Here is a 27,377-nt window from a genome sequence, read left to right on the forward strand (position 1 = left end):
ATACGTGGTTACCACGTCTATAAGCTGCATATTCAGTTTCTCGGAAACTACCAAACTGATTAGGTAGTGGAACGTTATAATGTCTATTACGGGGGAATACGTCTCCTTGTAATTAATCTCAGGGCATTGAGAGAAGCCTTGCGCTACGAGGCGTGCTTTGTATCGCACTATTTCATTCTTCTCATTACGCTTCCTCACGAAAACCTACTTGTAGCCAACGGGCTTCACATGTGGTGGTGTAGGAACGATAGGTCCAAACACTTTATGTTTTGCAAGTGAATCGAGTTCGACCTGGATTACTTGTTTCCAGTTTGACCAATTGGTTCTACGTCGGCATTCATCGACGGAACGTGGTTCAGTGTCATCGCTAAGCATGATGTCAGTAGCTACTGAGTACGATTATCTCATTCCTATTCCAAACCTCATCCAATACTGCGTAGTGGACCGAAATCTCGCGATTCTCAGAAGGCCGACATGTTTCGTCTGAAGCATCACCGTAATCTAGAATAACATCATGCATTAGAACAGATGAGTGAACGATGGTCGAATTCAAACTAGGGTTATAGTTGGTGCCATATTTCTCTTCTGAGGTTATGAATCCTTTGAACCAAGGGGTCTGCCATGCTTCAAGGTCGAAGCAGATGATTGGCTAGCCGCCAATGTACCTTGCTGAGTGGAAGGTGCGGCCTCCCCACCTTCGGGGACGGTCCATCCTTCCCAGGCGGGTTGTGGATGTACGTGGGGTACATATATCCTTGCAGGTGCGTTTACAGAGGGTATATGTGATCTTGTCACCTTTGCTAGATCATTAAAAGCATCTGGCATGCTTTGAGCAATGCTCGGAAGATCTATAATTTGTCGCACCTCAGTTTTAGACTAGGCAATGCAGGGATCTAAATAAGACATAGTGGGAGCATACCACGACAATTCGCGACGTTCTACATAAACGTTAGCATGCTTATTTCCCCATAACGACGGGAAGATTGTCTCATCAAAGTGACAATCTGCAAAACATGCGGAAAAGAGATCTACTGTCAAAGGTTCTAAGTACCGAACTATTGATGGCAAATCCTACCTGAAATAGATTCCCATTTTTCTCTGAAGACCCATTTTGGTACGTATCGGGGGTGCTATTGGCACATAAATGGCGTACCCAAACACCCGTAAATATGAGACGTCAGGCTCGTATCTAGTGACCAACTGTAACTGTGAATGTGGTTGAGTATCGATGGATCTCAGACGGACCAACATAGCTACATGCAATATTGCATAGCCCTAGGCAGATACTGGCAGTTTGGTTCTCATAACCAAAGTCTGAACTATCAATTGAAGGCATTTTATGAAAGTTTCTGCCAAGCCATTTTGGGTGTGAACATGGGGTACAAGTTGTTCCACATCAATTAATACTGACATGCAATAATCGTCAAAAGTCTGTGACATAAACTCTCCAGCGTTATCCAGTCAAATCGACTTAATCAAATAATCAGGGTGGTGAGCTCTAAGCCTAATTATTTGAGCTAGGAGTTTATCACACGCGGCGTTGCGTGTGGACAACAGGCAAACATGTGACCATCTTGTCGATGCATCAACCAACACCATAAAATATCTAAATGGTCCGTAAGTTGGTTGGATAGGTCCACAAATGTCCCCTTGAATCCTCAGAAGAAACTTAGAGAGGTTATGAATAATCTTTGTATATGAGGGATGAGTATTCAACTTCCCTAAAGAACACGTTTTGCATGGCGGGAGTCCAACATAGGGATGTAACTTATGCTCATGTGAAGATTTGAGGATACGACACATTATGTCACGTCCAGGATGTCCCAAACGGTCATGCCAAAGCAACAAAATGTCCTGGAACTCATGCATAGGGCTGGCTACACTGTGGGCTTCTATGCCGCGAATGGTTGTGATGTACAACCCACTCGACAGACGTTCCAACTTCTTGTGAATACGCTTCTAACCAAATTTGTATGAAGTAATACAAAGAAATTCAGAACCATTATCTTCAGTGGTTTCAATATGATATTGATTATCTCGAATATCTCTAAAACTCAGCAACGTTCTTCCGGAACGTGGAGAATAAAGTACCTCCTTAATGGTCAAGATTGTACCATTGGACAACATGATACGTGCCTTTCCATATCCTTCAATCAAGTTGGATGAGCCTGAAAGAGTTGTCAAATGAGCTTTCTTAAGTTAGGAAAATAGTGTCATTCAAGCAAAATGGTGTGCATGGTTGCATTATCTGTCAAACAACCAACTTCCCCACTAGACATACCGAGAAATAAATTAATTGAATTGGTCACATGTATAAATATAAGTACATTAATTCAATTAAGCAATTCGAGAAAATAATATCCATTCAAATAACAATCTATAATTCAAAACAAATCAAAACCAAACAAATTATTCCAAATACTTAGAAAAATTGTTCAAAATTAAACAAAAAACCTAGAAAAATAAGGGGTAGGGTTGGCCACTCTTAGTGGTTTCGGCCACTAGGGGTAAACACCTTAAAAACATGTCTAATTTATTCATCCATAGGAGCTGACGCCTCTTGAAAATCTGATATCTCCATTGATGTAGTTGCATCTTACGGATGATCTACATGTGCAAAGTTAGACTCACGACGGGAATGATACTTGGCAATAGCCTCAAGGGAAGCTCGGCATACTCGTGACCAATGATCCCTTGATCCATAGTGATAGCACTTGTCCAGTTCAGTAGAAGCAGGTTGAATGGGAGCTTTGCCCTTGTTCTTGAAGTTTGAGGCCTTAGGGGCGAGTGGTGGACGTTGTTAGGTCACATTTCTTCCCTTAGGTGAGGCAGTCTGTTGACCTTGGGCCCGTGATGGGGCTTGCCGCCCATTGCCATGACTACGACGATTCTTTCGTCGTTTATGGCTACTAGAATTAATCGCATGCGCTTTAGGCGCAATGTTCAAGCCAATTAGTCGAGCTTGATGATTCTTCATCAAAAGCTAGTTTTGCTTTTCAGCAAGAAGTAAAACAAAAATGAAATCTGAAAACTTTATGAATTTATGTGCCCTATATTGTTGCTGTAAGACAATATTGATGGCATGGAAGGTCGAATAGGTCTTCTCCAGGAGATCTGATTCGGTTAGTTCCACTTTTCAGAATTTCAACAGTGAACAGATTCTACAAACTTCAGAGTTGTATTCATTCAAGGACTTAAAGTCCTGGAAGCAAAGGTGCGGCCAATTGTGTGTTGCTTTAGGCAAGTATATGTCTTTATAGTGATTGAAATGGTCGGTTAAAGCAAGCCAGATGGTGCCTGGGTCCTCCTTAGCGAGATACTCAGTCTGTAGTGCATCATGGATGTGTCTTCAAATGAAGATCATTGCAATAGCCCTCTAAGCTTCATCAACAGGTTTGTCGACGATAAGTGTCTCGATGGTGGCTCTAATACCCTTTGCAGTCAAATAGAGCTTCACGTCTTGAACCCATTTCAAATAGTTTCTTCCAGAGACTTCTAGAGCTGAGAAATCAAGCTTGTTCAAGTTCGACATGTCCCTAAAACAGAGGGAAAAACGTGATTAGTCATATGGAAGCCATTGACATATATCGTAGAACATACAGGTTCTATAGACATGTATTGGTTTAATTTATACATGAAAACTACATGTTTCATGTGGTATGTTTTGAATGAAAACTTCAGGTTTCAAAGGCACTAAATTTGAAACCACAGGTTCAATTTAGTTTTTATGAACAATTAGTTCATAATGAGAGGTTCATGTAAGAAACACAAAATGTAATATACTAATTTAAATATAGTGGATTTGAGGTTCTTCAGAAACTCAAGTGTGAGAGCTTTCTTACTATGAAAGTATGTCACAGTTCAAAGTATAAAAATAAATTATTGAATCGCTAATGTCCAATAGTGATCTTTAAGTCAATTATTTTGGATTTATTATCAGATTAATGGACTGCATGTCACTTTTAATTAATTCAATAAATCGGACCATACGGGGTTGATTGTAGAAGCTAAATAATATCAAAATAATATTATTGGATCGAAAATAGAGCCCCAAAAAATTTTTGGGCTCGGGTTGGGTGCCTTGAGTAAAAGGTAAAGTCTAAAAAGGCCCCGGGTATGGGCTGCATGCCACATGGGGGGTGGGAGAAACCCCAGCCGTAGCTAAGTTTCAATTTTTGGGCATAGAAGAGGACACGAGACAAGGCGCAGCGAAAGCTGGCCTATGGGTTTCGCGCGGGAAGCCCAACCGCATGGGCTGGCTGCAGGTGATACGCGGAGTGGGCCACAGGGACCAAGCCCAGCCTTGTGGGCTAGCGTGAAGGACACGGGTCGCGACGAGGGCCAAGGTTTAGGCTGTGGGGGGGCAACACAAAACCCAGTAACCATAAAAGTTGCTACATGCAGGGGGAAAAACCAAGCCAATCTGGGCTGGTTGAATGGCGCGGGCCATGGTGCAAACGGGCGAAGGGCTTCAGGCCCATCAGATTGACCCAGGCCGAGGCTTGGTTTATGCATGCACAGTGATGGTGCGGTGGGTGTGCCGCACCATGTCTAATTTCCTTTTTTTTTTCGAAATCCCTTAGGGTTGAGGAAACCCTAAATATGCTTCTAATTTAATTTTATATATTGACTCACATATTCCACATAACAATTTAATGATGCATGAAACAAATATAAATTGACAAATATATGAACATATATATATATATATATATATATATATATATATATATATATATATCAAAAGGAAAATATAAACATAGAGGGGTTCATGCATTATGGGAATGTTTTCATACTTTGTGGACATTTCAAATATCTTCTTTTATTTTAAGCGTACCTGATTAGCGGAAAACAAAATAAGCCTTTGAATTTGGTGGAAGATAGCCTCCTCCAACGATGCGTCAATTCCTCAACTTCTGGCAAGAGCATGCTGATGACGTGTTGTATGCCTACTTGATTGAACGATCTAGGGTTTAGAGAAAGAAAGGTAGCCATCAATATTGAGGGGGAAGAAAGAGTGATTTAATTGTGAGGTGTGTTTGATTCACCCCATTGGACCTTTATTTATTGTAGTAGGATAGGTAAAAACATTTCCCTTTAGCATTACAACATTAATAGGTAATCTACTTCCAATAGGAATATAAGATACATTCCCAAATCTACTAGGATTTACACAATCACATTCCTATTCTAAATATGACTGCAACAAATCTCTACTAATTAATAAAATCTTCTTTGTCAACCAAAAGAGGGTGAAAAGACAAATTAGTCTTCTATCACACAAAAAAAATGATGGGCAATAATGTAATTTTATATGTCCAAATTTTACTATTTTTTATTGAAGCCTTACTTACAAGTGATGTTAAAATACCTCCAATATTAAAAAACAAAAACAAAAACAAAATCTCCCACTCCCCCTCTCTCCTTCTCATTTTCTAAAAAAATGTGTTTATACACACAAAGTGTGTAGGCAAATGATAGTAATAATAATAATAATAATAATAATAATCATAATCTTTACTAATTAATAAAACACTCATTGTCAACCAAACTCCTATGAAATTACCAATTTAACCCTCTAATTAAAACATAACATGATTAAGAAATATAGGGCAGAAATGTAATTTCACACAACCAAATTTTGCTGTTTTTGTTTTCAAAGTCTCACTTACATATAATCCTAACATATCTCTAACTAAAAAAAATTTTAAAAAAATTCCCACTCCCACATTCTCTATCACTCTCTTCCCTCTCCTTCTATTTCAAAAACAAAAATAAAAAAATTTCTCACACTTTGTGTGTGCCATTCTAGTAGTAATAGTAATAGTAGTAGTAGTAGTAGTTGTTACACCCCACCCCTAACATTAAATGATTTTTTGGTGTTAAATGGTGTGCCTAAGGGGCCCACCCCTGTTTTGGTTGTCCCCGGCCCCCTTTCCTAGTCTGCCACGTGGCAGTTCCTCCCACTCTCATTTCTTCTCTTTTCTCTCTCCTGGTTCTCTCTTCCTTCTCTCCTTGAAACTCTCTCGATCTTTATCTCTGTCTCTCCCTTATCCCTCCCTACATCTCTCTACAACTCCCTCTCCAAGATCACCAAGCCTCAAGAGGCCAAGAATCCCAAACCCTCACTCCTCTCGTCCCGGTCAACACTACAATTGTGCGTGCAGGGTGGAACACCAGCTATTTAACTTGGAATCCGACGAGCAGGATGTGAGTCGATGTGTTTCAAGTTGCATCCTTGTTCTAGTGAGTTATTTCGAGTTGTTTAAGTGACTTTGGAGATGAAAACCGAGGGTTTTTAACCCTGTGCATGCATGTTCTTCTTTCCTCAGTTTTTCGACGAGCACCGCCCCTTTCAAGGCAATTTCCGGCCAAACCATGGTGAGTTGGCTAGCGTGTAAGGTATCAATCTCTTCGTCTCCCACTACAACTTTTCTTTTTGAATCACCCAATTTCGTTAAGTATTGAAGAAGTTATGTCCATTTAAATCTTACCTAGTTTCCGACGATCTCTGAGGCTTTCAAGGAGTTTTCTAGCCAAACCAAGGCGAGTTAGACATCGTGCGAGATACCATTCTCTTCGTCTCATCGAGAACTATAATTTTCATTTTTGAATTACTCAATTTCGTTAAGTATTGATAAAGTTATGAGCATTTAAAGTTTGTCCAACTTTCTGGCCGAAATCCGGCCTTCCCTTCTGTTTAGCTCCAACGAGATCAACCACACCAGGCCCTTTGGGCCATGCCAAACCCAGGGCTTAGGCCCATTTAAACCCAAACCCTTTATTTTAAATTGTTTTTATTTTATTTATTAAACCAAGGCCTTTGGGCCTTATCTAAAACCCTAAACCCTTTCGAATTAGGCCCTCGGGCCATGTGGGTCTGGGCCTGAGCCCAGAGATCTCTTAACCCAATCCTAAAACCCCTAAGCCTAACCCACCTATTTATCTAAGCCCTAAAACCCAAATTCTAAGCCATTTTCCCTATTTCCCTTAAACCCATTTCCCTTAAACCCTAAACCCCTAAGTCCAACCCTAGACCCTAAAGCCCTAAACCTAAACCCTAACCCTAAACCAGCCAACCAAGTTTGACCAAACCGATTGACCTGTTGACTTTGACACGTTGACTTTGACATTAACCGATCAACAGTCAAAGTTGACTTTTAGGGTTGACTTTTCAGAATTTTGTCCAGGACCCCTCCAAAGCTAATTTCGACGTCCTAAATCCATTTCTGACATCCGTTTTCCCAAATTCAATTGTTATAGTAGAGTTTTATTAATTGGACCCTTTATGTGCTTAGTGGCAATTATTGTGGCATTTCCGTCTTCGCTAGTTTGCGTGGCTCTTCAGCGGCGAAGTATTTGTGAGTGGACCCCTTCAAAAATGCATGTTTTAATATTAGAAATGCATACATGAAAAGCATGATTTAACGATTATGTTTTATGAAATGTTTTGTGAGATAACATGTTTACTAAGGCTAGATTAAAGTATTACTATTTTTCCTATAACCCACGTCCTTATAGAATATATGATGGATGACGATATGATATTTAAAACATGTTTCGAACATCTCTTTATAGTATAGATGATAGATGACTTTATACTATGAAGTTGCTTTTCAATATATATATGTTCAATGGTTTTGTACTTACCTAGTGGCCCTTTCTGCTACGAGACATAGAGATAGATTTCGGTCCCTCCTAGGCGACGGTTTGGTGTTGGCATAGGGCATGGAGTGTGTCTCCTCTAGCTATTTAGCATAGGGATGAGGAGCCGGCATGGGGCATGGGGGTAATTTTCCTCTGACTGTCTGCTCAGAGACGGGGAGCCAGCATGGAGCCTGGGGGTTATTGAACATTCACTAGTGATTATTATATATACAAGTTATGATTTGAGGCATTGCATGGTATGCTAGGCTTCGGAAAACCTATGTTTATCATGATCAAGGTCTTAAATACCGATAATATCAGCGATATTTCGCCGATATTATCGATTTTTCACGTTACCGATATTTTAATAGGTATCCAACGGGTTTTCGTCAAAATATCGCAATATTATCAATAATATCGATAATATCGCGATATTTCCAAAACTATCGCGATATTTTAGAACTGTGCTAATTGGAGAAGAACGCTGGAGCTTCTACAGCTCCGGCCAACTGTAAAAGAGCACCCTAGACTCCGATCTAGGTATGAAAATGAAATAGAAGACGAGATGAATGTTTTTATAAATTTTGTTTGCCGTGAAACTATCGGAGGTGTTTGGAAAGTTCGTCGACACCCACGGCCTCGCCGGAGATGGGTGTGCCTATTTCCGAGCCAATTTCGTCCCAAAAACCTTGCAAAAACACGATTTTGAACTTAAATTTCACATATAAGCTTCAATCTAGAACGGAAAGAGGCAAACCCGAAGCTTACCTAACCGGAGAAATTCAAGAAACTCGCCGGAGTTCCTGCGTTCGCCGAGTTGCAGAGACGAGAAAGAGAGGGAGAAAGACGCGGTTGCTGGTGATGATGGGTGTCTTCCTGAAGCAGGTGCGATGGTGTGCGTGTGTGTATGTGGGTCTCGGACCCTCGGTGCAAAGAGAAAGGAGAGAGACGGCGCCGACGAGAGAGGAGCAGAAGGAAAGGTGGACTTATTCTCGAAGATTTGAGATGAGAGAAGCTGGAATGAGGATCGGCTACAAAAGAAGTGGAGACTAGGGTTGTGCTTTTGTGCACTGGAAGGAAAGGTTCTGGAGGCGGCAAGAGGAAAAGATGGTAGAGAGTGAGAGTGATAAAAGTGAGAGTTTTAATGGGGAGAGGAAAAGATGGTATGGAGAAAGAAAGAAAAGTAAATAAAAATATAAAAAGGGATGACAAAACCAAGATCAAGGCACACGAATTAAGAGTAGAAAATTAAAGAAAATATTAAAATGATTGATAGAAAAACTTTACAAAAGAGAGAGAGGGAGAGAGAGATGGAGTGTTTGAGTCTGACTGATGACTACACGGGGAAGAGGAACCGAGAGAGTGGGTCACGCGGACCAACGTCCAACAGAGAAAGAATATTAAAATAAAATTACTACATATTTTCTATACTAACAATGTTTGCCAGCTTGCTATATAATCAACTTAAATCAGTTAAATCCATCATGCAATGCATTTCCTTCCAATTTTTTGTGATAAACTAATAGATAATTGACTAAATAAACATCCTGCAAAGTTTCAATAAAAATTTCCAAGTTTTTCTTACAATTTCCGTGGTTTCCATATTATTTTTATCGATATCGATAATATCCCGATATTTCCATCGATATTTCCGTGTTTTCGAACTACCGATATTTCCGATATCATCGATATTTAATACCTTGATCATGATATATATGTGTTTTCATAAAACTTGGGGGTTAGTACGTTGATAACTGTTTTATTATATATATATATATATATATATATATATATATATATATATATATATATCAACTTAGTTCACTCATGTTTGTTTTGCACCCCCTTCAGGACTCAGAATCGAGGCATACAATCCTGGCGTCAAGGCACTTCCGCATGGGCATCTTCGAGTCCTCTCGGTGTAGGACTCACTCCTTTGTTCATTCAATTTTATATTATTTCTTTTAGTGTTCTAGTTAGTTGAACACATTCCTTAAATGCATATTCTTTATTCTTTTATATTTATAAACCTTATCTATTCTTTGTTTTCAACATTTGCACTCAATAAATGGCTTTTGTCACCCTCGGATGTCGGCCAGAACGTGCCTATCCTGGTATTCGGGGAAATATCGAGATCGGGGCGTGTCAATAGTAGTAGTAGTAGTAGTAGTAGTAATATTAATATTTTGCAAATGGCAAGGATACCTCTACATATTTTACAAAATTATAATCTTTGCCCCTACATTATTGTCTTTGATAATTATTATATCACATTAAATACCATATCATTTTTAGGCATTCAATATATTCACATCAATTTATATAAAAGCACAACAATGTTTCCAAACACTCGGACATTATTTTTTCTTTTTTCTTTTTCTTTTTGTTAAAAACACTTTTACAAAAAAAGAAATGTTTACGAAATATTCAAGAACTTTATTTTACAGCTGTTTATTATCACAGCACATCATAAGCAGTTTTTTCTTTTTAAAACACAATAATAACAAACTAGCCCTAAATGGGAAACCCCACAAAAGGGCTCCTGAAAATAACTTTGATGGTTCAGTTATGAACTCCACAACTACAATTGGTTTTATAATCAGGAATGAAGATGAAACTTCGATTGTGGTTGGAGCTCGTTGTCTTGGGGATAACACAATCTTCATTACTGAAGGTTTTGCCTTGATAGCCCCTCTTTGGATGGCAAACGGAAGAAGCTTTAGACGGGTCTGTGTAGAGAGTGACTCAAAACATGTGATTGATGAGGTCAAGGGTGATTGTGCTATTCCTTGGCGATTAAGAGATTATTGAAGATATCAATTGGTTGGCTTCTTCCTTTAATTCTATTAATTGGGCTCATGTTTACATAGAAGCAAACTTCTTGGCAGCTCTATTACTAGTACATGGTTTCCATTTAATGGTTTTTATATTTGGGATAGGTCGTTGCATGTTGTGCAAAAAAGGCTATTTATTTTTATTGTATTAGAATTGGTTGTGACCGTAGTCATTCTATCTAATTAATTATCTTCTTTCATTAAAAAAAAATTGGGCTAAGACGAAAAAGCTTGCATATTGCGATGCAGTAATTTAGTTAAGTGAAGAAAGATATATCCTCAACCTCAAGTGTAGCATAGAACAAATAAAACATATCGTGAAGTTGAGTGAAGAGCAATGCAAGAGGCGTAAAACAAAAAAATTCAGCCCTTGCATATTTGTCCTCCGACCGCCGATTTGGACCCGCAATACACTGTTCAAGGAGAAGAACATCGAGAGCTAAAATTTTGTTCTGAGGGTGTATTGGAAATTTTATATTTCGTTTTTTTCTAGAGTTTGAAGTAGGTTATTAAAGAAAGTGCAACAATAGAAGTACGTAAGGAGGGATTGAGACATGCTCATTATCCCGTTACAACCCATATAAAAAGTTTTGAAGGTGCAGGGTACATCTGTGTTCTTTTTTCTTTTCTTTTTTTGAACAAAAGGGTACATCTAAGTGTTAGGTTGGGAGTAATCAAATAACTTGGTTACTATTGAAAACCAAAGGAGGGGGCCATGGATTGAGTAAACAATTAAACAAGCAACACAAAGGGAGACCAATCATGTAGAGCTTGTACAATGTTCCTTTTCCATTAACTTTTACTACTAGTCGGATTATATGAAATTGTTGTTGATAATTGAATTATTACTTAAGTATAAATAAACATATTTATTTTCTATTAATGACTTATCACATAATTTACAAATGTAATTTAAAAGTTGATGAGCCATGCATTACTCCAAAAAAGTAGCCTATCACACTATTCAATTGTGCTGACCATTTGGACAGCCTGGCATGTAGGTGACCTCATTACATTGCACCACTATTTTAAGTCACTCCGAGTTTAAAAGAGAGGTAAACCACTAATAAGGGGAGAGAGAGAGAGAGAGAGAGAGAGAGAGAGAGAGAGAGAGAGAGAGAGAGAGAGAGCAATTTAATTAGAAGTTTTATCATTATGATTTTTGTGACATCGCTATGTAGAATTATGTATCAAGTATACTCATATTAGCATATTTAATAGTGATGAAAGTTGTTTTAGAATGGGCATTTTATATTCTTATTGTTCGAAAATTCTCTAAAAACTAGTACATAATCATCTTGGTCCAAAAATGCAAGTAAAAATACAAATCAACACCTTTTTTTTTATTTGTTAGTATCTTTACATATTTATATTAATTGTAATACTCATATTATAACATATCAACTAATAACAACACGCAAGAGTGTGATTATCACATTTAAAAATTTCTCCAATTTAAGGTCACCTCAAATGTGATTTGATATTAATTTTTTTCTTTGACACAGTCCATCCTCATCTCCAAAGTAACCTCTCTCAGATTAAATGGGCCTACACCAATTGCCTTCCTGGCTGAAATAGTCCCCCTAGAAGTAAAAAAAAGAGGTAGAAAGAAAGCAGCAAAGAAAGGGATTTGAGAAGGAAAAAGACCACACACAAAATAAAAGAAGATAGGTAGGAGGAGATGTTCATGATGATGGGCACCAGTACTACTACTCCTCCTAGCCCAGAAAATATCAGAAATATTGAAACCACCACCTCCACTTTCCCAACCTGGAAACTTTACGAAAACCCTTCTTATAATTCTCATAAACTTCATCAAAATCCACTCCCACGACAACAAAACCAGCAGCAGCAGTGCCGAAACTTTAGCAACAAGCAACAAGAAGTCCACCACTGCCTGCACCTCCCCATCTCCGCCCGCAAGCTCGCCGCTTCCTTCTGGGATCTCACCTTCTTCGAGCCGGCAATGGAGTCCGAGATGGATTACACGCGAGCCCAGATCACCGAAATGAAGGCGAAGCTCAAATACGAGCGAAAAGCGCGCAAGAAGGTGGAGATTTCAAACAAGATGCTGGCAAAAGAGTTGGGGGAGGAGAGAAGGTTGAGAAAAGCGATAGAGAGGGTTTGCGAGGAGCTTGCCGGAGAGATTTCTTTCGGGAAGTCGGAGATCATTAGGATCAGGAAAGAGATCGAGGAGGAGAGGAAAATGCTTCGAATGGTGGAGATGCTGAGAGAGGAGAGGCTTCAGATGAAGCTCACCGAGGCGAGGCTTCTGTTCGAAGAGAAGGTGTTAGAACTGGAGGGGTGTAAACAAATGCTGAGCGCTGCAGAGAACTCACATTTCAAGATCAAACACAAGAGTGAGGACGCTAATGTTGCTAGTTTTAACAATTCGAGTGAAAAGTCTGGTGCTTTTAGCGGTGATCGAAACAATGACTCTGTTTCCAGTTTTTCTACTGCAACTTCAAGGGAAGTGCTTTTGGGTGAGAAAGCTGCTTTTAGTGAAAACAGTGGAGGTTTTTCATCAATGGCAGTTCAGAAAAGATCCTCACCAGAACCAGAAAATCCTCACATAAAGAGAGGGATCAAAGGATTTGTTGAATTCCCAAGAGTTGTCAGAGCAATTGGATCAAAAAGTAGGCATTGGGGTACAAAGCTGGAATGCCAAAAAGCTCAGCTCAGAATTCTGATGAAGCAAAAGAGCCCCATTAGATCCAATAGTTTCATTATTAGTTGAAAGATCATAATGTGAATTGGAAAATTGGCCAAAATAATCGTTTTTTAAATTTTAATTGCTGGAAATGATTAGTTTCTCGGTATGTCTCAATATGTCGTCCATATCTATTTGTTTTGCCGTCCAATTTTATGGTTATGTCGTTGATCAATCCAGCAATTAAGATTTGATTTCTGATTACTTTAGCCGATTTCTCATGTTAATTTATTCTTGATTATCTTTTTCTTATGTGGATTATTGAAAGAGTGGTATGATTTTGTGCTTATTGTACATTTTATTGTATGATGAAATTAGTCTGAAAAATAAGTCTTGTTTTGGATCTGATCCAATCTTCAAAAATTTTGTAGACTTCTATAGTAAATGTGTGATGCTTTTGACTTGTGAAGAACACATGCACATGCTTCAATTTTAGTCCACTCAAGTGTGTGTTTGTACATTTTTGAGTTTTGAAGACACCTACACATGCACTGATATGCACAAGCTTCACTTTTTATTTCACTTGAGACTCTGCATTTTTAGTACATGAATAAGTATATGGTTTATAAAACAGATTATATGGAAATGTTTTAGGTCTTGGATTTAAAAGAGGTGGAAAGTGCCTGAGGGTTACATAGAAACAGCGGCAATGGCAGCACGTTATTCTGCAGAGTGATGCCTTAGAAGTGGTTCAAGCTATTAGGATTTTCTGCCATTGGTTTATTAATTGAGGATGTCAAAATTAGCTTGCGGAACTTCTCTACTGTGAGTGTAAGTCACAAACGTAGATCCGCCACTTTAACGGCGTATAGATTGGCTATGTTGGCCTTAATTTCTACCGTTTCTAGTCATTGTTTCGAGATGCCTCCGACTTCTATTCAGGATGCCATCCTTCTTGATTGAATAGGGACTGTGCATTGCCTTTATCTATTCAGGATGCCTCCGGCTTCACGTCTTGAACCCACTTCAGATAGTTTCTTCCAGAGACTTCTAGAGCTGAGAAATCAAGCTTGTTCAAGTTCAACATGTCCCTAAAACAGAGGGAAAAACGTGATTAGTCATATGGAAGCCATAGACATATATCATAGAACATACAGGTTCTATAGACATGTATTGGTTTAATTTATACATGAAAACTACAGGTTTCATTGGTAAGTTTTGAATGAAAACTTCAGGTTTCAAAGGCACTAAATTTGAAACTACAGGTTCAATTTAGATGTTATGAACAATTAGTTCATAATGAGAGGTTCATGCAAGAAACACAAAATGCAATATACTAATTTAAATATAGTGGATTTGAGGTTCTTTGGGAACTCAAGTGTGAGAGCTTCGTTACTACGAAAGTATGTCATAGTTCAAAGTATAAAAATAAATTATTGAATCGTTAATGTCCAAAAGTGATCTTTAGGTCAATAATTTTGAATTCATTATCAGATTAATGGACTGCATGTCACTTTTAATTAATTCAATAAATCGGACCATACATGGTCGATTGTAGAAGCTAAATAATATTAAAATAATATTATTAGATCGAAAATAAAGCCCCAAAAATTATTTGGGCTCGGGTTGGGTGCCTTGAGTAAAAGGTAAGGCCCAAAAGGGCCTCAGGTGTGAGTTGCAGGCCACATGGGGGGCGGGAGAAACCCCAGCCGTAGTTGAGTTTCAATTTTTGGGCCTAGGGGAGGGCACGAGACAAGGCGCAGAGAAAGCTGGCCTATGGGTTTGGCGTGGGAAGCCCAACTGCATAGGTTGGCTGCATGTGATAAGCGGAGTGGGCCGCAGGGACCAAGCCCAACCTTGTGGGCTGGCGTGGAGGACACGGGTCATGACGTGGGCCAAGGTACAGGTTGCGGGTCTGGGCAACACAAAATCCAGCAACCATAAAGGTTGCTGCGTGCAGGGGAAAACCTAGCCAATCTGGGCTGGTTGAATGGCGTGGGCCATGGTGCAAACGGGCGAAGGGCTTCAGGCCCATCAGATTGACCCCAGGCCGAGGCTTGGTTTCTGCATGCACAATGATGGTGCGATGGGTGTGCCGCACCATGTCTAATTTCTTCTTCTTTTTTCGAAATCCCTTTGGGTTGAGGAAACCCTAAATATGCTTCTAATTTAATTTTATATATTGACTCACATATTCCACATAACAATTTAATTGTGCGATGCATGAAACAAATATATATTGACAAATATATGAACATATACAATATATATATCGAAAGGAAAATATAAACATAGACGGGTTCATGCATCATGGGAATGTTTTCATACTTTGTGGACATTTCAAATATCTTCTTTTATTTTAAGCATACCTGATTAGCAGAAAACAAAAATAAGCCTTTGAATTTGGTGGAAGATAGCCTCCTCCTACGATGCATCAATTCCTCAACTTCTGGCAAGAGCATGTTGATAACGTATTGTATGCCTATTTGATTGAACGATCTAAGGTTTAGAGAGAGAGAGGTGGCCGTCAATATTGAGGGGGAAGAAAGAGGCATTTAATTGTGAGGTGTGTTTGATTCACCCCATTGTGCCTTTATTTATTGTAGTAGGATAGGTAAAAACATTTCCCTTTAGGATTACAACATTAATAGGTAATCTACTTCTAATAGGAATATAAGATACATTCCCAAATCTACTAGGATTTACACAATCACATTCTTAGTCTAAATATGTCTGCAGCAAATCTCTACTAATTAATAAAATCTTCTTTGTCAACCAAAAGAGGGTGAAAAGACAAATTAGTCTTCTATCACACAAAAAAAATGATGGGCAATAATGTAATTTTACATGTCCAAATTTTACTATTTTTTATTGAAGCCTCACTTACAGGTGATGTTAAAATACCTCCAATATTAAAAAAAAAAAAACAAAAACCTCCCACTCCCCCTCTCTCCTTCTCATTTTCTAAAAAAATGTGTTCATACACACAAAGTGTGTAGGCAAATGATAGTAATAATAATAATAATAATCTTTACTAATTAATAAAACACTCATTGTCAACCAAAATCCTATGAAATTATCAATTTAACCCTCAAATTAAAACATAACATGATTAAGAAATATAGGGCAGAAATGTAATTTCACACAACCAAATTTTGATGTTTTTATTTTCAAAGCCTCACCTACATATAATCCTAACATATCTCTAATTAAAAAAAAAAAATTTAAATATTTCCACTCCCACATTCTCTATCACTCTCTTCCCTCTCCTTCTATTTCAAAAACAAAAATAAAAAAATTTCTCACACTTTGTGTGTGCCCATTCTAGTAGTAATAGTAATAGTAGTAGTAGTAGTAGTTGTTACACCCCACCCCCAATTTTAAATGATTTTTTGGTGTTAAATGGTGTGCCCAAGGGGCCCACCCCTGTTTTGGTTGTCCCCGGCCCCCTTTCCTAGTTTGCCACGTGGCAGTTCCTCGCACTCCCATTTCTTCTCTTTTCTCTCTCCCGGTTCTCTCTTCCTTCTCTCCTTGAAACTATCTCGATCACTATCTCTGTCTCTCCCTTATCCCTCCCTACATCTCTTTACAACTCCCCCTTCGAGACCACCAAGCCTCAAGAAGCCAAGAATCCCAAACCCTCACTCCTCTCGTCCTGGTCAACACTACAATTGTGCGTGCAGGGTGGAATATCGGCGATTTAACTCAGAATCCGACAAACCGAATGTGAGTCGATGTGTTTCGAGTTGCATCCTTGTTCTAGTGAGTTATTTTGAGTTGTTTAAGTGACTTTGGAGATGAAAATCGAGGGTTTTTAACCCTATGCATGCATGTTCTTCTTTCCTCAGTTTTCCGACGAGCACCGCCCGTTTCGAGGCAATTTCCGGCCAAACCACGGCGAGTTGGCTGGTGTGCAAGGTATCAATCTCTTCGTCTCCCACTACAACTTTTCTTTTTGAATCACCCAATTTCGTTGAGTATTGAAGAAGTTATGTCCATTTGAACCCAGTTTCCGACGACCTTCGAGGCTTTCGAGGCATTTTCCAGCCAAACCACGCCGAGTTAGACATCTTGCGAGGTACCATTCTCTTCGTCTCGTCAAGAACTATAATTTTCGTTTTTGAATCACTCGATTTCGTTAAGTATTGATAAAGTTATGAGCATTTAAAGTTTGTCCAACTTTCTGGCCAAAATCCGGTATATGATATGATATGCCCAAAAATTTCTTGGTATGTCTCAATATGTCGCCCATATCTATTCGTTTTGCCGTCCATTTTTATGGTTATGCCGTTGCTCAATCCAGCAATTAAGATTTGATTTCTGATTAGTTTAACCGATTTCTCATGTTAATTTATTCTTGATTATCTTTTTCTTATGTGGATTGTTGAAAGAGTGGTATGATTTTGTGCTTATTGTACATTTTATTGTATAATGAAATTGGTCTGAAAAATAAGTCTTGTTTTGGATATGATCCAGTCTTCAAAAATTTTGTAGACTTCTATAGTAAATGTGTGATGCTTTTGACTTGTGAAGAATGTGGATGCAAATTTCTTCCTCTTTGATCTTACACAATTTTGCACCTACAAAACAATTAACACCTTAGGTTAAGGCCAAGAGCCTCACGCGCCCACGATGAATGGTGGGGGCTTTGGCCGAAGAACCTCCGATGCCAAAGTTAGAATTTAGAGAGAAAGAGTGTTAAGAGAATTTTGGGATTTTTGCCAAAGTGTTGGAATGAGTTTTTGGTGAAAATAGGAGCCTATTTATAGGGCTAGTCTTGGCCACTTTTTCCAAGGAATGGCCGACCGTTGAAGGAGTTTTTGTGGTTGAGATTTTGGTTTAATTAGCCAATTTATTGGCTAATTAAACCTTAAAGAATAAATTGGTGGTTACATATTTATTTAGAATAAATTGATAATTAGGTTATGAAAAGGTTATAAAGAATAACTAAATAATTAGCTAAAAAGGGGAGAAAAGGGTAAGGAAAGTTAGGAAATAGGATGGATCCCTATTTAGGTCAGGTTTGGGAGTGAGGTGATTAAAAAAAAAGCTGGGGTGAAAAAAAGCTGGTAGCAATTTTGGTGTTTGGTAAACTTTGAAAAACAGCTTTATTTCAAAGTTGAGGGTGAAAAAAAGCCCAAAACCTGAAGCTGCAAATAGCAGCTTCAGAAAACAGCTTATTTTCAAAACACGGAGCTACAGTAATTCTTTTAATGAAAATTTCAAATTACCAATGTTGCCTTCGTTTCTCTCTGCCTTCTCTCTCGCACGCCCTCCTAGAAATCACAGAACATTCACACCCTCTTCTCTCTCGCACGCCCTCCTGAAATCGCCCTCTTCTCCTCTGTTGCCTGCAGTTGCACCTCTTCTCCTCCTCCTCCTTTTCCTCTCTCTCCGTCGGTCTCAGCGCCAGCCGTCGCCTTCCCTCCTTCTATCGCCGTCGCCTTCCCTCTTTCCTCTGGTAAGCTTCTCTTCTCTAAAATTTTGTTATTTATTTGTTTGGATTTTTTAATTTGGGGATGGGGAGAGTGAAAGAGGGGTGGGAAAGAGCAAAGGGATGAGTGTATGGGTGTCAAGAAAACTGGGGATGGAGAAAACAATTGGGGAAAAATTAGGGAAAAAATTAGGGTTTGTGGAGGAAACAAGAAAATTTGAGAGACAAGAAAATTTGTGCGCTGGGGAGAATGTGTATGCTATATGTGCAGAGTGCTCTGTGTGCTAGGGAGAATCCGGTTGGCTCACCGAAACAGAAAAACGGGTTCAGTGGTAGATTCATGTTTAGACCCAATTTTTAGATTATTGAATATATATGTCCAAGAAATCTTTGTGTTAGTAAGATTCCGAGAGTAGCAGTAGATTTCATTATCTTCTTAGTTAAGCGGTTTGATCTTCTTCTTCGCATCGATTTGGTTCTCTACCATCCCTCTTTCATTGTCTTCCGCAACTTCCTATCTTTTCCCCTTGGTTTGGGATGGTTTAGTTCCCGATTGGAGAGATTTTGAGTAGCTGTGAAAACGTACTCTTGGAAAAAATGAAGAAATGACCTTAAGGTGTTTACTTCTTTAACCAAAATGCCCTTCAAAATTTGGTCAAGTTATTTGTGTAATGGTAGAAAGTTCATGTGTCGAGCACCAAAAAATGTGTTCAATCAACACCTACAGCTGAAACTACCCTCGATTGTAAGTTTAAGACAAGAAAAGATGTGGACAGCCATCGACGTTTAGCCTCCAAATCAGGATTTCCTGTTTTGTAACCTTCACTTTGAGCCTTCAGATATATTCAATAACCATTCGAATATTTCATCTGTCTCAATCCCATTACACAAAAAAACTGGAGAACAATTGTAGCATAGCATGCGTATACGGTGAAAATTTCTTACAACACATTTCATTACCTCTGTTGTGTGCAAGAATTCTTTTGCACATAAGGTGCACTGCATGAATCTTAACTTATATTAATCTAGAGAAAACTTCTAGTAACTAGGCCTTATTACGTACAGCAGTAATGTTAAATTAATCTAGCCATCCTTAAGGAGAAAATATGCTATCACCGCAGGCACATTTCTAAACCTGTGGATAGTACTTGTTCTCTTCCAATGCCATTGCTCGGACAGATACTTGTATTGTATATCTGCACTGTGGTTTAAATGACACTCACATATAAGCAGCTTTAAGCACATATTGAAGCTCCAACTAGTTTGCAATGTTACTCTCTTGAAGTTTGTTTAAGGTGCTGTTTCTTGGTTATGAGATATAGTCTGAATGCTTTTGTTATGTCTTGTTGCAGACGAGTCTAATGTACAAATTGCACCAGCTTATGCCAAAGAGGGAAAATTTTCGATTGACTATATTTCCTGGACCTGTGGATCGTGCTTTGGTAGCAGCCTTGATTGTAATATTTCTCGATTGATCCCGGATTATAGAAGACCTGGCATTGAACGTTTTCAAAATTCTCAACGTTACAATACAACCTAACAAGGGTAGAATCAACCAGACGCGAAGACATGAAGTAGTTAAAGCCCCCGATACTTATCAACAGACCGATTGGTCAGTAGTTCATGATCTCTGGAACCATTTTTCCCGTTCAAGAGTTGGATTACATTTTGTTGTCAGCTATTAGGCACAAAACGGTGTACTTCAGCATCACTTTTTAAAGATCTATGATCAAGTAGCTTAGGTCTTTGCTGTTCTTTCAAAGAAATTGTGGTCTTCAGTGCAAATTCGATGATTTTTTGAAGTTTGCGAAGGGTTGAAACTGGCTAGGATTTTCCAGTTACTTGTCTTAGGTATGAACTTACATGTTTCAAGTCGAGAAGTGCAGCAGTGGCAGTAGCTGCAACCTCTCAACCTTCTCTTACGATTTCTTTTTATTCCTACTCAAATTCTCTTTCACAGAATTTCGTGCTTATAACCGACACTTCTACGACCAAACATGCAGCAATCTCTCAATCTTCTCCTATGATTTCTTTTTGAATAATATGGTTGCTCAATGATAAGTATGAAATTTCTACTCAAAATTTTTCGTTTGCAGAATTTCGTGCTTATGATCCCGATCTATCATATCATACATTACTTTGTAAATATAATCTTTGTAAAAAAAAAAAATCAATTAAAACTAAGGAAAATTAACGAAAAGTTCAAAAAAACTTCTCTTTTAACGAAAAGCTTTTTTTAAGGGAACTTTAACGAAAAGCTCCTGGTACTGTTCACTTTAACGAAAAACCACATTTTTACACTAAAAAGTCAATCCTGGTACTATTCACTTTACCCTTTATTTTGTCCTTATCATTAAAACTCAAAGTTTTCAAGCTCTTTTCATTAGTTTTCTTTTTTTTAAAGGTATAGTGAATAGTGCCAGTTAAAAGTAAAAATGTAGATTTTCGTTAAAAGTCAATAGTACCGGAAGTGTTTTGTTAAGAAAATTAAATTAATAGCACATCTAGTATTATACCTTTTTTGGACATTTCACACAGTCACAGCTGTTTTACATAAAAGTTTACCAAACACTATCATACAACTTTTTTTTTCCAAAAGCACTTTTACAAAAAAGTTTACCAAACACTTTGCTGCTTTATTTCACAGCCGCTTATTCTCACAGCACAGCCGCTTATTCTCACAGCAGCTTTTTTTCAAAGCACAGCAATACCAAACCAGCCCTTAGATGGGAATGGTCGGCCATTGATGTGGTTTTGGGGGTTTATTTGATATAATGGGTGACTTAATTGATATTTAATGGATTAATTGGGTAATTAATCCATTAATTAACCAATTAACATAATAATTTGGAGGTTACCTTACAAAAGGGAATTTGATGAGATAGACTTTGAATTGTTTACCTCTTTTGGAGCATCTTTGACTTTGTTGAAAAAAGATTGTCGATTGCTTACGCGTAGAGATCCCGGTGTACCTCAGGGGTATATTGGTCTTTTTTGTCCAACAATCCACGTGTCGCCTTGTGATTATTTTTGGCTCCACAAAGAACACATCCACATGCTTCAATTTTAGTCCACTCAAGTGTGTGTTTGTACATTTTTGAGTTTTGAAGACACCTACACATGCACTGATATGCACAAGCTTCACTTTTTATTTCACTTGAGACTGCATTTTTAGTACATGATTAATTATATGGTTTATAAAACAGATTATATGGAGAAGTTTTAGGTCTTGGATTTAAGAGAGGTGGAAAGTGCCTGAGGGTTACATAGAAACAGCGGCAATGGCAGCACGTTATTCTGCAAAGTGATGCATTACAAGTGGTTCAAGCTATTAGCAGTCCTAGCTGTGGATTTTTTGCCATTGGTTTATTAATTGAGGATGTCAAAATTAGCTTGCAGAACTTCTCTACTGTGAGTGTAAGTCACAAACGTAGGTCCGCCACTTTAACAGCGTATAAATTGGCTAAGTTGGCCTTAATTTCTACCGTTTCTAGTCATTGTTTCGAGATGCCTCCGACTTCTATTCAGGATGCCATCCTTCTTGATTGAATAGGGACCGTGCATTGCCTTTATCCATAAGGAAAGGACCACACATATGGTATATGATATGCCCAAAAATTTCAGATCATGTCAACTTGGTCTATAGGGAGGTTGGACCATGACATAGAGATGTCAAGAACCCACGATCAGTGAAAGAAAAACCGACAATAGTCATCAACATTAGTTGCATAAAATGAGAGTGAATAAAAGACCTAACAGTGATAATCATGTAGGTAAAGACATATTAGTGGCTAATGAAATGGATAAAAAAGATACCAGTGGTTAATGAGAGTATTAGGCACGGCCAAGCCTTTTACCCACCCTATATATAGTTAATATTATGACTAATTTGGAACTGTTTTTAAAATGACTAAACGCGTTTTTTGTGAAAAAGTTTTCAAAATCAATCGTTAATAAAAATGCAAGTGAATTCTAAAAAAAAACACTTGAAGTGCTTCCTACAAGAAACACTTAATTGGTGCTTCCTACAAAAAGCACTTAATTGGTGCTTCGTGCATGACACATTTAAATGCAAACGAGCCGTTAGTGATTATTGTCAATTTTTATCCTAACAAATGAGAAAAAAATAACTGTCGTCTATTGGTTGTGTCTATATAATGTAACAGATGAGGGTTAATCTTTGATAGATTATCATTTTGCGTAGGGAAGATTCTTCGATGTTTAAAGATGATTACCATCCAATTAAACAGATTTTGTGGGAAGCAGAAAAAGTATTTAACATGTATGATTAAAAACCATTCACTTGCCACATGAGAAGAATGCATCATTACTTGAATTTGTGATGGTATTACACCCTGGAATCTCTGCACAAAATTGTTTCTATTTTGAGGGTCCATAACTGTTAGGAAGACTAAACCGGGTTAATACAAAGATTAAAAGACAATTAGTTGTTATCAATTCAAACTTTCATCCACTATGTCTGTGTATGATTCTGTTTGGAAATTTTCCCTTTTACCTTGTCATTTCTATTCTACAATATTGTGTGATGATCAAAGCTGTTCATTTTTCGAACTATCTTTAAAGGATCATTACTATTTAATCAAAGCAATAAGCTCGTCTATTAATTGATAACAGTAGGGATAAACAATTTACTTGATTGATAATGAGTCTAACAATCACTTGTTCTTTAAGTGTCTGTATAGTGCCAGTATTTGATCTCATGTGCTTTCTAAGTGTGGTTGTGATCCCCCACCTTTGGATTGGCATGAGTTTATTACTTGGAATGCTAATAATTGGACGAGCCAGTCGTTGGATGTTACCATTAAGAAGTTGTGCCAAGCTATTGTCTATGCTATTTGGAAGGAACAGAATAACTGTAAATTAAGAAACGAGCACCTCCGCTCCATTGCTATCTTTAAAACCATTGTGATCTCTATACACTTGCGGTTATGTTATTTGCAAATTCCACTCTCTATTGCAAAAAAATGTGCCTATTTTTCAAGAATGGTTTCAGATTTTGATGATTTTTGGTAGACATAATTTTGAGGAAGACTTAAAAGCTAAATGTTTTGGATCGTTAAATTACATTACAAAGTGGGCCTCACAAAAAACATGTGTCGAAAGTTGTGTAAAAAAAGTAATGCTACAAATTCATCTCTTAACATTATATCATAAGTGCATGACATATCAATCATGTTGTTTAACACCTGAATTATTAACACTATCTAAACAAGATAAACGTGTATTTTTCGACCAAATCGTACAACAATTGCAATTCACCATCTAAAATCATGAGACTACAAATTTACAAGGAGATGAGATTGATGTCTAAGTCTAAAGCAAGAAATACAAAACAAGTACTGGTTCCACATTGTATGTGAATCTTATCCTGTTAAATTAATAGAAATGGTACCGCGTACTACACTCCCTGTCCAGATTACCCTACTCATCTCTTTCACGGTTGTACCGTGGACGTGAAAATGTACTTTGAAATCAGCTTCAGTATTTGATGCCTCTTCCAAATGAAGTAAAGGACTAAATTGTAGTAATGTTCTTTCAACTTTAATTAAATTGAAGCAATGATCAATCAACTAAAAATCTATTACTATTGGTCCCTTAACTCATCAAAATGTGTAGCTATAGTCATTTTCGTCAACTTCGTCAAAATTTTGTTAAAATGAGTTATATTAGAAGGATCATTGCTACAATTAAGGTCCCTCAACTCATCAAAATATGTAGCTATGGTTCTTTTCGTCAACTTCATCATAATTTTGTCAAAATGAGTTATGTTAGAATGACCATCGCTACAATTAGGTTAAAGTTGAAAGACAATTTCTCTAGTTTGATTAAAGTTGAGGGACTGATGGTAATGAATTTTTAGTTGAGGAACCATAACTATACGTTTTGATGAATTGAGGGATCAATGATAATGAATTTTTAATTAAAGAACCATTACTCTAATTAAGTTAAAGTTAAAAAATCATTACTGCAATTTACACGAAGGAAAAACCTCAATAATACGGACAAGGATTGTCTGCCCTCCTAGTTGTAGTGCCCTTCCATGCCCTCCTATTTTGTACGGTCACGGTTAAGCCACGTCAATATTTTATATTTTTATTATTTTTTGTCTTATTATCTCATTAAAAAATTAATATAAAATATTGATATGGCTTAACCGTGACCGTACAAAATAAGAGGGCATGGAAGGGCACCACAACTAGGAGGGCAGAGAATCCAAGTCCCAATAATACATGAGACATGGAAATATAATTGTACCTTTTAATTCAGCTCTTCATGTTAAACCAAAGTACTATGTACCCATATAATATTTTTCATGGGTCAAGTCACATTTTCGCTCGCGACACGACACAAATAAGAGGAATCTTTGCATCTGGGTTTTGCCAAAATGGGTTTTTGTAAGATATGATTTCTTCTTAGTGGACGAGTGACGTGGCATGACAAGAATTTCTCATAAATTAGATCTCATTTGGTCGAACGACTTGGATAACATTGGATTGTGATTTGATCATTGAATAAGACTAACTGGAATCTGACTATAGACTTGTTATGTCTCGTCTCTTTGACACTCAAGTCTCAATTAAGGAACAAATTGACCTTATTTATTTGAAAATTATTCCACAATCTTTGTGACACAAACGGCCATACTCAAGAATCTTTTCTGAATTAAGTTTCGTTTGATAAAGCATTTCGAATAACATTAAATCAAACTTTGAGTATTGCATACAATTAACTAAAATCCAACTAGACTTGTCATGTCTTGTTGACACTCAAGTCTTAGCAAGGAACAATTGGACCTTATTTTTTGAAACCTTAATCCAACGTACAAGTCCGGTCCACAATCCTTATTAGTGCAACAAAACATCTACCATGACACTAGTAAATAAGTTATCAACTGGTCACAAATCTGAGAGACAAAGACATGCATGATTTGGGATCCACCCAGACATATAACAACACATCACACATAACCAAACTAAGTAAACTATATGCTCCAAAAAAAAAAAACTAAGTAAACTATATTAATTATTCACATCATGACATTAAACTTTTTATGCTACATTTTTGGTAGAGAGAACGAAAGGTTTAAAATCAATGTGTTCACAAGAGATAATGTTAGGAATACTAAATTTACAGACAAAATTTATAAATTAAATTATATGTCATCAATATGAATGAGCACGTTTATTGTCGTTTAAGTAATAATTCAATCATCAATTTTCATGTATTTAGTTTATAAAAATTTGTCTACAAATTTGATATCCCTAGCATTACCCTTTTAATGTATCCGAAACATGAGATGGTACATCAAATATTATTATACAAGTGAGGAATATTTTTTTTTTTTTTAAGCATCCCTCCACTTGTATATAACATATGATGTATGTGTCTGAATTCTAGACATACTAAAAATTTTCTTGTGTTTTGTGGGGTCCAAATTAATAGGGAAGTGGGATGGACGAACGTCAATTAATTAACCATGACGAAATTGGTTAATGCATCATCAACATCTTACCAGCCTTTTTCTATCTTGGGTTCCCAAAACCCTACACGAAACCTTGGGGCCCCATGTGGCGCTTTCCAGTGCTTGACATTTGTGCGGCGAGATGTGACGCCGTCAGTCAATCTGGTCAAGCTTACGTCAGAGTACACAACTCTGTCAGTTGTACAAAGTGACGGAATTGGATCCCATCCGGATATTTTAGCCATCAGAAATTATTTGATTTTTTTTATTTAAAATTAAACATAAATAATATTTGATAAAAATTAATTGCATAATGTACAATAAATAATTAAAATATAAGAATTTTTAGGATCCACATCCTCTTTCCAAAATGACAGCCAATGCTTCTGCACTGAAGTCAAAAAGTCAAAGCAAGTGAGCATTTTGCTTTAAAGCAAGTCTGCTGTTGGACAAATAGGAGTTGTTCTTTTATTTATTTAACAAACTATATTATCTAAAGTAGATTATAGTAAAGGTGAAAATTTTTACCAAATTACTATATCAACCGAATTATCAATAGTATCATACAAGAGTTATGTAAAAAAATTTGTACCATTGGTAATGGTACGGTATTTGTATCATACCATGCATTTTTGTTACCGTAATGGTATTCAAAACCATTATTAGATGTATATCATACCGTACAATTACTATTAATATTATATCATTTATTTATTCATTTATATATAATTAGGTATTATTATCATTCTATAAGCACTTTATATTTTTTTTCCTAATCATTTATCCAATCATATCACACTCTTAACCTTTACTTTCCAAATAAAAAAAAACTAAAACCTTATTGCGTTGCGACTCTTTATCTTTTCACTCATCTAGCCACCGACTTCATCTCTGTTACTCCAGTTTTGGCAACTCTCTCTCTACGGAGTCCATCTCATCTTCTCCTTCATCAAATTTGGATGTCCTTCTCCCTTGCTTCGTCTATCAAGTTAATTTTTGTACAATTTTAAAGAATGTAGGGATGAAATTTAGGAATCTTTGTACTATTTTTTTAGGGATATTGGGTTCTTTCAGCCATTCTTTCATCTATTTACTTCTTGTTTTTTAAATGAAATCTCTATAAATTCTCATAATTAAATTAAAAAGTTTTAGAAACTCAAAGGGAGCGACCAAAACACGTTTGGGCCTTGAATTGGGTTGGAAAAAAAATCAAATTTTGGCCCAAAAGAATTGCCCAAAACAAAGTGGTAATTACCATTACCATATCAAACCAACCGAACTATTTGACATGCCGAAATTCGGTATACTGAAAGTTTGGCACGATAATGG

The 27,377-nt window shown here is 37.3% G+C and overlaps 1 protein-coding gene and 1 long non-coding RNA gene across 2 annotated transcripts; both read left to right on the plus strand.

Moving 5' to 3' along the window:
* The first annotated feature begins 12,174 nt into the window (after positions 1–12,174).
* Positions 12,175–13,218, plus strand: LOC103454819 (protein BRANCHLESS TRICHOME-like). Its single transcript, XM_008394412.2, has one exon. The coding sequence runs from the start codon at positions 12,175–12,177 to the stop codon at positions 13,216–13,218; it is 1,044 nt and encodes a 347-aa protein (XP_008392634.2).
* Positions 13,219–18,143: 4,925 nt separating this feature from the next.
* On the plus strand, positions 18,144–20,487 carry LOC114821082 (uncharacterized). The gene is made up of 2 exons (XR_011575544.1): positions 18,144–18,592; positions 19,918–20,487. It is a non-coding gene; the product is annotated as an uncharacterized lncRNA (long non-coding RNA).
* The last annotated feature ends 6,890 nt before the right edge of the window (positions 20,488–27,377 follow it).

The sequence above is a fragment of the Malus domestica genome, chromosome 14, assembly GCF_042453785.1.
Source record: "Malus domestica chromosome 14, GDT2T_hap1".
Classification (NCBI taxonomy): Eukaryota; Viridiplantae; Streptophyta; class Magnoliopsida; order Rosales; family Rosaceae; genus Malus; species Malus domestica.

What these genes read in the sequence shown, in the direction of transcription:
- LOC103454819 (XM_008394412.2), top strand. Translation starts at nt 12,175, where the DNA reads ATGGGCACCAGTACTACTACTCCTCCTAGCCCAGAAAATATCAGAAAT.